The 11,385-nt window shown below is 33.8% G+C and overlaps 1 protein-coding gene across 1 annotated transcript; it reads left to right on the top strand.

Annotated features, from left to right (window-relative positions):
• The first annotated feature begins 7,421 nt into the window (after positions 1 to 7,421).
• LOC107490597 (uncharacterized) lies at positions 7,422 to 10,950 on the top strand. Its single transcript, XM_016111379.3, has 4 exons — positions 7,422 to 7,733; positions 8,054 to 8,136; positions 10,132 to 10,187; positions 10,663 to 10,950. The coding sequence occupies exons 1-4, from the start codon at positions 7,562 to 7,564 to the stop codon at positions 10,739 to 10,741; spliced, it is 390 nt and encodes a 129-aa protein (XP_015966865.1). The 5' UTR covers positions 7,422 to 7,561; the 3' UTR covers positions 10,742 to 10,950.
• The last annotated feature ends 435 nt before the right edge of the window (positions 10,951 to 11,385 follow it).

Genomic DNA, 11,385 nt, shown 5'->3' on the forward strand with positions numbered 1-11,385 from the left:
TTATAATTTTTCTTACAATTGTCTTTGATTATTTTCTTCTGTTGTAGTGAATTATTCAAACACCTATATTGTCACCACTTTATGAGGATATAATACAGAATCCTGATCCTCGTGATCATTTACCACCTTTGGAAACTATAATATCTATTAATACTGAGACTATGAAAACTATTGAGGTCAATTTGAATAGTTTGGTTGCTCAATACACTTTAAAAAAGCCTGTATTGTCTTTTATCATTGTAACTTTCATACTTCTGTTTTAAATTCTTTCTTTCGACTGTATTGGTTATTCATTACTTATATGTTCAACTATTTTTTCACACTTGCTTAATATATATTTTTCATCAAATGTAGGTTCCTCATGTTATTTTGGTTTGGAACCATTACAAACATCGCTACTTATCATCGGTGGTGGTTTTCTATTTGTCTATGTGGAAAAAAAATTGAACCGAATCAGCGTTTTAATTTCCATTCTGTGAATTTTGTTTGACACATTGTTCAGATGGTCTTCCAAGGTTAACAATTAATCATATTTAAAATGTCTTACTTTTCTATATTCAATTGAAGATTTGTATTCTTTCTAAAACTCATACTAATTAGGTATTTCACTGTTAGTGACCTAATATTTTACATGTTATGTAAATATGAGATGTAGAGTGTTTTCTTACCTTATAGATAGAAAATATAGAGACTTGTTAAAAGATGATCCTTTATTTCTTATAGTGAGTTTGTTATTAACTCCTTTTATACATCATGTATTTACTTTTTCGAATAGTAACTCCTACGTAGAATCTTTAAATAAGACTTCAGATATTATATGCACCCAATTGTATTCAAACAACAAGAATTTTTATTTCTATTTTAATTAAATTTTTTTATTAATTATGTTTTAGGTTTTTATGTTCATACAATATAATTCTTAAATATGTAAATGATCCGGTATATTCTAATCCACAGAGTGATAACTTATATTCAGATGGTTCAAAAATATTGTCCAAACTAATAGGTCAGAAGTTAGTTTTGATGGTTGATCTGAAACCTATCGATGATGACAGCATATACTCTGCCTATAATGTATATAGAGTTTCAACTAATGCTTCACTCATAAAATTGTTTGCAGATGCTGAAAATCGTGCAATTGTCTCATTGGTTAGCCTTTTTTTATGGAAAAGTATAGCTCATATATTGTGTATGTATTTCGTTATTTTAACATCTTTTCTTGTGATATTTCATTTTCATATAGATTTTTTAATCATTATAATTTTATTTTTGTTAATAGCATGATATTCATTTTTCTTATGGCACAACTTCATCCATGATGAAATTTCAAAATCTATTAATTCTTTCGTAAACAAAATAGGTTCTTTTTTTTTCATATATCATATTTTTGGAATTCAACTTGATATGTATTCAGATGTCTGTTAGTTGTTGGCATGCTTTTTATATCCAATTTGCTAGCAATTAATTTTTATTATTTTTTTTTTGTTCACTTTTTTTTTCTTTTTGTCCCATGCTTTCGATTGTTATAATAGTAATATGGTGCACATGAAAATAAATCACACGCAAATAACGGTTTTTAATCCATCTTTCTTACAAGATTTTAGTTATATGCCAAATTGATTCAAAAATATATAACTCTAAGTTCATTTAGAATTCTTATGCTTATAATTAATTATGCGTGTAGGATATCTCTGTCAACATCCTAAGTTATAACTCTTACAATAAAAGATTATTGACTATTTATAGTAATGTGCCACTGTTTATTAGAAAGAAATTTGAGGCAGCATTTAACATTTCTATTCAACAAACTTGCATGTCTATTGATGAGAAGAAAAAATTGTGTAATGTTACATACCTTAAATAAAGAGTGTTTGTTGTTATTTTTGTTTTGCTTGAATGAATCGTTTAGGATTTTTTTAATCAGGTGTTGCTTATAATTCAATTAAATTAAATACATTCGTAGATGTAATATATAGATTTTAGATTCTCGTAAAAAACATATATTTTGCTTTAGTCTATAATTACGTGATAATTCTTATTTTTTACATTAACCACATTTTAATTTGCACATTTTGTATTTGTAGAAGTATACATATTTTATATTTTGTTAGTCGTTATTAATTTCATTTATATAATTAAACATTCTACTAACATACTTTGATAAATATCATCTTCAATAAACCAAAAAAATTCACTCTTTGTTTTTTTTTAATACGTATGCATTTTGTTATGTTTTTTTATTATGGTGAAAACTCAGGTGCAGTCAATTTCACGTGAAGTTGATAACTGAGAGTCATTAGATAAAAATTTAGTCAAATCAATCAAATCATCTAACGACTCTCAATTATCAACTTTACGTAAAGTCAACTGTAACTGAATTTTCACCTATGATTATTTATAAATGCAAGAAGTAAAAGGCATGTTTTAATTCAACTAATTGTGTTTATTCATTTAAATTAAAATATCAAATTATTTAAATTCTATATCAGGTATAAAATCGGAGTTTTTTATTTTACATATTGGGGAGGAGTTGGTGTATGACAAGGTTATGGGCGTCCATGGTGCTTCACGCAGATGTGACGGCTGCGATGAAGAAATCGGACGGACCAATTTTACCACGGTAATCGTACGGTCCGTTTTCGGGGCTGGGGAGGGTACACAAATCGGACCGTCCGATTTGTGCCCTCCAGCCAGGTGTCACGCATGCAAGTGTCCCCCTCCAAGTTGTAGCAACACTTTGCTGATTGCTGAACGTCCCCTCCCCATTCTCTTTCACTTTCAGCAACATGAAACTCTCTTCTCCTCCAACCCCACCACCAGCTTCTTCCATGGCCCTCCATTGATGAAGCTTTAAATTAAAAAAAATTGGATCACTCCTTAACAATGCCTAGAAGAAGAAGAAGAATAAAAGATGTTAATCGTCTGGAGCTCCATATTACTAATTATCTTGATCATCCTAACTATGTAAGTTTTTATTCTAAAAAATTTTATTTTAATTCAAATAATAATAATTATTATTATATTAGAGATTAGTAATTTATTATGATGATAATGTTAGAAATTAGTGTAATAATAGTGTTTGAATATTTTAATCTGATTAAAATAATTTTAGGGATTAGTAATGTTAGATTATAATAGAGAGATTAGAGATTAGTGTAATAATATTATTTAGAAGGAAGGATTATGGTACATTATGATAATATAATAAATTAATTATTGTTATTAATAAGATAATTAAAATAATAATAATAATAATAATAACAATAATAATAATAATGGAGATAGGATAAATAAAATAATTAATATTACTTATTATTACTGAATTTATTGGAATAATAATAATAACTGATACTGATGGTTTAATTATTTTTATTAGAATACGGCACTAATAGATACCAACGTGTGATAATAAATCATTTAATTAGTATTAATTGTTAGTAATAAATAATTTTTTTGTAGTAATAATATTTATTTATGATTAAGCGTTCGTAGGAAGCTAAAATAAATATTATGATTTAAAAATTATTAAATTAATTATTTTTGTTATAAGTATAACATAAATATTTAATAAAGGATTAATGATTGATTTATTGTTGTATGTATGTTGTTAGAACATAATTGAATAGTTACTTGAATATTAGTATATAATATGATAGTTATTTTTTTAACAGTATTGTTATTATTATTATTTTTATTGGTTGTGGTTGTGGATACGTTTTACTGGTTATTTGGTAATGAAAGTTTGATTTGATAAATTTAATTTGTTAATTAATTAATATTATGTTTGTGTTTAGGATTCTCGAATGTTGCAATGTGACCACTACATGCCGCCGGAAAGGTACAATCCAATAGTGGAGGGGTATTTACAGACACCGGCTTTTATCATGTTTCATAGATTGTAGTTGTCCAATGTCAGTCGACATTGGTTAATGCTCTGGTCGAGAGATGGCGCCCTGAGACGCACACGTTCCACTTTTCGGTTGGTGAGTGTGCTGTGACATTGGAGGATGTGGCGTTAATTCTTGGTCTTCCGACAAATGGTTTGCCAGTTACGGGACCGACACTGAGTAGTTATCAGGCTTTAGAGGCTGAATGCTTGGATCAGTTTGGTGTTGTACTTATGAAGGCAGACTGCAGGGGAAGTTTCATCAAGTTGGTTTGGTTTCGAGCATTGAAAGATCGATTAGTGTTGGTTGATGATATCCAAATTCAGAGGTACGTGAAGTGCCACATAATGTTATTGTTTGGGACCGTTATGTTTGGAGATAAGTCTGCAGCAGGGGTGCACTGGAAGTTTCTACTGTTACTCCGTAACTTTGCCGGGATCATACAGTTCAGTTGGGGATCGGCCTGTCTGGCACACCTATATAGATTGTTGTGTAGAGCAACTCGTGTCGACTGTAAGGAGATTGATGGTCCGCTGACACTGTTGCTTACCTGGGCTTGGATCCGTCTACCATTCATTGCGCCGATTCCAAGCAATCCTCGAATCTTTCCGATTGAAAATAGGTAAATTTAATTACTAAACGCTTTGAAATAGTGTATTTTAAATTGTATTGATAAATGTAAGTTAACAAATCGCTTGATGTTAGGTGGCATAACTGGGAACATGAGAATCGGCCTTACAGATATCGTACCCTTGATCACTATAGGAGAGATCTGGATGTTCTGCAAGAAGGACATGTTTGTTGTAATAAATAAGTAGTTCTTTTCATTTAGCCGTGTTATTATTCTGTGTGTAATCCTCGGTTACTTGCATAATGTGTGCAGTTTGTTTGGGAGCCTTATGCAATTGGGAGGACCGATCCCGACGTGATTCCTCTTGACATCCGTCAGCATTCTGCTATTTGGAGTGCCACAGTTCCACTTATATCTTTTGAATATATTGAGTGGCATGCATCTGATAGACTGAGGAGGCAATTTGGCTTGACTCAGGGCGTTCCTCATCAGGAGCGAGACCTAGGTGAAGCACACGGCGAGGTTCTGACAGGTCTGAAGAATCAAGATTGGTCTGGAACCCACTCATTCTGGTTATGCATTGGATGAACCGGTATAGTCATGTTCTTGTCGAGCACACGGTGCCCTCACAGCATCAAGCAGATATCTACTTGCATTGGTATCGAGGTACATATGGTGACCACTTGCATCTGTCACAGATCAAACCGCAAGAGAATCAGCACGGCAATCCTATGCATAATCAGAAGAATCAACAAGTACAATCACCGCCACCACCATCGCCACCGCAACCACCACTGCCCCTCTCACAAACACAGGCACAACAAGAGCCTGAGCAGTTCACTCCATACATTCCTCAGAAAGTTGGACTCTATATGTCTGATGTAGAACATGTGGAATGCTCTGGGAGGAGACCAAGCTATTGCTCATAGATAAGGCCCACACCATCATGTGTCACAACATGCTGTCGCAAGTTACTTAGAAAAAAGTGCCAAGCCTCAGATGTCTCTCCCTCAACTATCGCAAATGCAATCGGCACGATGTTGTTGTTGACATCCTGTGAGACTGCAACCAACAAACAACCCTTGTATTTTCCATACAAATAAGTTCTGTCTACCTGCACTATTGGCTTGCAATGTCTGAAGGCTCTAATACAAGGGTAATAACTCCAAAAGACTCGGTGTAGTACATGAATATTAGGAACCAAGTCATCTCTCTGATACGCTGGCATTGTTTCAAAATGAACAACTGCGGATGGCTCCTTGTGACACATGGCCTCAAACCATATCGACAAGGCTTCGTACGAAGCTTCCCACCCTCCGAAAATTGACTCCATTGCCTTCTGTTTTGCCAACCATGCTTTGTGATAACTAATGGTGTAGTTAAACTTTGACTATACTTCCGTAATCACTGATTTTACCCTTATAGACGGGTCAACTTCTACCAATGGCTTTATTGCTTCTGCAACTGTGTTGGAATCCAGCTTCGAATGATCTTGAAAAATGGTCGAACCAGCAAGTCCGGTCCTAATGCCCTGTCCGGTCGGACCGGCCGGTTCGGTCTAAATGGCCGGTCCGATCAAACCGACCAGTTTGGTCGAACCAGCCGGTCCCGTTGAACCGGCCAGTCCAGTCCAAATGGCTGATCCAGTCGAACCGGCCATTCCAGTCTGATTTTATCAACACCGACGAAAAATACTACATTTCTTAGCCTACATGTTCACTTCATAATTAAACATTAAACAATTACTAATTACATGCTATATTTTGCCTATTTACCCTTGTCTTAACTATTTGTCCTAAACTCAAAACCCATGCACAAATCATACTTTCACAAATCTTAATTTAAATTAATGGCACACCTGCATTTACATATTGAGGAAACTCCGGTGCATGCATGGCCTCCAAATCCAACGACCGCATGAAACTCGGCTCCACAAACGGCTACTGATTTGCTAGTGCATTTGCCACATTTGCCACATCTGCCACCATAGCCTCGTCAGATTGATCTTCATCTACACCCGGATCAACGACCTCGTAGTTACTTTCGAACTCTTCTTCACTATCACTGTTGTAATCTTCCAATTCAATATCTCGGTCCGCTGCAGATTGCTCGAACTCGATATACAGTTCGATAAACGATATTTGCGACCGACTTTCAAGATACACTGAAAATATTTCTTGCATGCTCGCTTCATCGGTCACGTATTTCGTTTGAAATTGCATGAATCCACCAAAGACAGATATAGGATATCTGTATAGAATACACGACACTCTCCTAGATATTTGAGAATCCATCTTCTCACATGACACCTTTTAATTCTTCAAATGACAGTGTGAATGGAATAATAATATCTAACGGATTTTCACACACAAATTTCACTCCTTCTGATGTTTGTAATAAAATTTGGCCATGATAATACACTTTTAATCTTACTCTATCATCCATGATAATAGAGAATAAGAGATCTACAAAGAAAGAAGAAGAAGAGATCTGCAGAAAAGAGGTTTAGAGACTTGTAGCACCGAAGAAGAAGAATGAAATGGATTGCTCAACTTGGGTAGGTACATTATATATATATATATATATCACACTCAAATTGGACCATCCGACCGCATGCATGCCCATTTGAAATTTTTAGAATTAAAAAATCGGACGGTCCGATTACTAAACAGTCCGCCCAAAAATTTTTGAAACCCAAAAATCGCTAGGTCCGATTTCGTTGGGCCAAAAAAAATAACCCTCCGCATGGTATAAATCGTATGGTCCGACTTCCATGCACGGAACATCACTACGCACAAATCGGACAGTTCAATTTGTGCCCCCTCATCCCTGTAAAAAATTAAACTGTTTGATTTTCTTTCGTCAACTAACTGCCGTCACACACTTGTTAAACACTTTTGAGCTCCATAAACGGAGTAACACCAAACCTTGCATCATATGCAAAAAAAAAAAAAAAAAAAAAAAGTATCCATGATAATTTTTTAAGAAAAAGGAAAATAAAAACGACAAGAAAAAGACTTGGCACAGAAAGACAGAGAGTAAGGAAAACAAAACGAAATAAGAATCAGAGTAACGAAGAAGAAGAAAGAAAGAGAGTGATCACATGGCGTTGCAGTGGTTGGTTCTCTCCTACGTGGTGGCTGCTGAGGCTGCCGTCGCCATTCTCGTTACACTTCCCACTCCCAAGCTCTTAAGGGACCGTCTGGTTTATTTTGTTTCCCTCATTCTCCAACCTGCGCTTTTTATTGTTCCTTTCGCTGGATTCCAGCTTGTCGGTATGCTCTTCTTCCAATTTGTCTTAACTCCTTTCTTCAATTTCATGTGTGTGCCTCAAAATCTTCAATTTTCCACTTTTTGTTAGGTAGGGTACTTGCAAATTGTGCAATTTTTCTTTGATTTAGGGTTTGCGTGTAATTAGTCATAGAACAAAAATTAGATATATTGTTTGTTCATTTTTCTATTTGGGATGATTTACGTTGGTAGTTGACTAGTTGTATTCAACCATGCCACTGTTTTTTGGGAGATCCATTTGGTGATTTTGGGGGAATTTATTGTGTTAGTTTTCAGTGAATTTGGATTTTGTGGTTGTTCGCAGATATATACTGGAAGAATGAGCATAGGTTGATGTGTACATCTGATGTTTGTACTGCTGCAGAGAGAGATCGATATGAGAAATCTGTAAGTATTTTTTTTTTTGTGAAATATGTTGTTTGGGACTTTCTTCTGCCCTTTTGAGTTGTGAACGTAGAATGATTTAGATTTCGGTGATTTTGATTTTAGCCTTACTGTCAAAGTAGCCTGATTAGAGAACTCCCTGAATTATGGCCACTGAATGTTCATAGTTTACCTTTGGTGATTATGGGTGGTAGGGAAGTGTATCAAACTTAAAAGTAGTTAATGAATGCGGCAAGAATATAGAGATTCAAAAGTATTAGTAATTGGAAATTTAGCTAACCAGTATCCTAAAGGTACTAATTAGTGTTTCTAATGATGGAAAGTAAAAGTAGTGGAGCTTTGAATGCATTGAATGTTTTGAACACTTCTGAAAAATACCCCTTCAATACAAACTTTCAACTTTAGAAACTTTACCAGTGGGCTGGTTCCTAGTTAGCAAAACCCTTGAGGAATTAAATGTTGGTCAAATTGGCTTATGTTATTCACGAATTGCTCATTTCAGTGGTTAATTATAGATTGGCACACCATGGGATTGTAGTTTAAAGCACACATTTTACTGCCAGCTGTTTAATATTGCTTTGGAGACTTCTGTGATTCTGAATACAAAGCTAATCACATAAAGCCCCAGAATAGTTGTTGCATTTAACTGGATTTTAACCCCTTTATGGATGTTTATTTGTGATTGAATTATCTATACCTGTTCTCAACATTTTTGTCCTCTTTACTCATCAAGCCATTCCCTTCCTTCATCACGCCATCTGAGATCCCAACTCCCAACCACACCCTTCGGGTCTACAGTCCTATGTCGTGTTGCCATTTTGAATATCTATCGGTGGTTTAAACCAAAATGTTGCACTCAGAGAAAGTTCATAGCCGTCATGTTTAATTTATATTACTTGAAACTTTCATGTTAATTGTATTTAATCTAGTTTTTGGGTTTTATTGTGTATCCAAATTCACTCAATTCAGTCCAGCCTCCTGGTACTGTATATTGCATGTAGTTGGAAAGTAGGATCCTTACTCATGGGCAGGTTCCGAAAGCAGCTTTCAATGTAAGCAGATCGTGATCAAAATCAATCAGTGGTTTTTGCTTTTCTCTGTTCAATTTCGTCTTGTTTCATATAGCAGGATAAGGCTTAGTTGTTGTTGTTCATACTTTTTATGCCAAAGGGTTCCACTTGAAATCTTCAAATGTGTTGTAAATCATGCAGTAGGTATATATTGGCTGAGATAAATCACTTTAAATTCACATAGCTTTGTTTACAGCACCTATCAAAACATTGTAGCCTTTTTAAATGATTGGGAACAATGTGTTTTAAGTCATCAGATGTAAAGATAAATAAATACTATATGCGAAGATTTTGAAAGCACACTTTCTACATATGTTTTAAGACAAAAATGTTACCATTACCATCTATGAAAACAAACTTAATGTTGGCTTTCTAGTAAACATACAATAATCAGTTGCTGCAAACTGTAAATAATACTGGAGAATAAACATTAACAACAAAAGTGCAACAAGAAATTAAATTCATATTGGTCTTGAGTGGTACAATATGCTTTCTTTATTTTAAATCGGATTTAAGAGGTTAACTGCATTTTGGTGTTCAGTCCCCTGCCTTCTTCTTTCTCTCTTTCAATAAGTCACGAGGTTCTTTGATAGTGCAAATTCTATTAACAATGTACAGACTTTCGTTGCATGCCTGATCGGAACTGTCTCAATCCCTTGTTTCCTATCGTTGCTATGCAGATGATCGTAGTCTTGTCAATATACTTTTAGTGACTTTTATTAGCGCCTCCCTGCTTTCCCAAAAAATCTCAAAATTCCAACTATTTAAAAATTAAAATATATGCCTTATACCAGTTTTTGGGTTTGAAACTATGTAATATTCTTTTGATTTACTCAATTGAAAATAAGATTTGCCAGATTTGATTCTCTTTCCTTATACTTGACTACATTTTTTACTTACGGACTATTAATTGATTTTGTTTTATCAGATATACAAAGCTCAGAGAAATGTGGTACTGTGCATTGCAGCTTGTTTTCTCTATTGGTAAAGCACCATCACCAATTTTACATTTGGATCTCTTTTTTCTTTTGGTAATGGAATTGACCTAGTTAATAGGGAGAGTATTATAAAAAAGCACGAGAGTGGAAGCATCGAACGAATCTGAGCTGTCGACGAATTAGTTACCCAAATCAAATTGAGTTTTAAACTAATTCATAAGCGGCTTAGACACTCAGATCACCGATGTTCCTGTGCTTTATAATGAGCATCGTTGACATGCCTAATTACAAGTCCTTCCTTTGTTACTGTCTCAATAGGAAATGAACACACAAAATTTTACATTTCCTTATTATGTGACGACTTTCATAATTTTGATTAAATGGAGCCGAGTATTGTACCCACGGAAACTTCTAATCCATCGTGAAATTGAACATATAGCGAGATCATGTAAAATTTTCACACAAGTGGATCTAAAAGAATGGAAGTATCATGTTATGTGAATAATTGGATATTGTGACAGGTCTATCTACCGCATATGCAAGTACCAAAAGGACCTCAAGAATTTGGAGGAAGTGGAGAAGAGGTACAAGTCCAAGTAGCTTCTTTTTGCAGCTTCATATTGTGATATGTTTATTGCTTGGTGGAGGCAGCTATAGTCTATAGTTGAGTCTGATGTACCAAATTATACACTCTTGACAAAACAGCATTTGTTTCAGCTCTAGAGATTTATATTACAACCTTTTTGTGTGTGGTTTTTCACTTTTGTTTAATTTAAAAGACGTCTAATGTGGATTGCAAGTTTCTGTTACTTGAAGCTTTACTATTTAGCACCAATTTCTATTATTCACTTAAATTTCAAAGTCGTCATAATGGAACCTTTTATACAAGAGAATACAGGCTTGGTGACGTAACTATATGCTTATGCTTTTTNNATGTGGTAAAAAAATATTTTGCATAATATGATATTTTTGAAAATTTTAAAGATATATTATTTTATTATATAAATTTTAGTAGAATGTACTAATTAAGTTATATTTTTTATTTTATTAAAAATATTTTATTTTAATTATATATATCACAATTTTTACATATACATTAGTACATTTTCTATTTTAAAATAAAATAAAATGTTTAGATATCACAAAAACTTATAATATAATGTAATCTCATTTTTAGAATAGTGCAATATAGAAATTTTATTGGATTTGTATTCCGGTAGGGTTTTATATTTTTTAAATGAATA

This window comes from Arachis duranensis, chromosome 5 (assembly GCF_000817695.3).
Source record: "Arachis duranensis cultivar V14167 chromosome 5, aradu.V14167.gnm2.J7QH, whole genome shotgun sequence".
NCBI lineage: Eukaryota > Viridiplantae > Streptophyta > Magnoliopsida > Fabales > Fabaceae > Arachis > Arachis duranensis.

What these genes read in the sequence shown, in the direction of transcription:
- LOC107490597 (XM_016111379.3), top strand. Translation starts at nt 7,562, where the DNA reads ATGGCGTTGCAGTGGTTGGTTCTCTCCTACGTGGTGGCTGCTGAGGCT. An exon ending in GAGATCGATATGAGAAATCT is followed by an intron (nt 8,137 to 10,131) that starts GTAAGTATTTTT and finishes TTGTTTTATCAG; the next exon opens with ATATACAAAGCTCAGAGAAA. An exon ending in GCAGCTTGTTTTCTCTATTG is followed by an intron (nt 10,188 to 10,662) that starts GTAAAGCACCAT and finishes ATATTGTGACAG; the next exon opens with GTCTATCTACCGCATATGCA.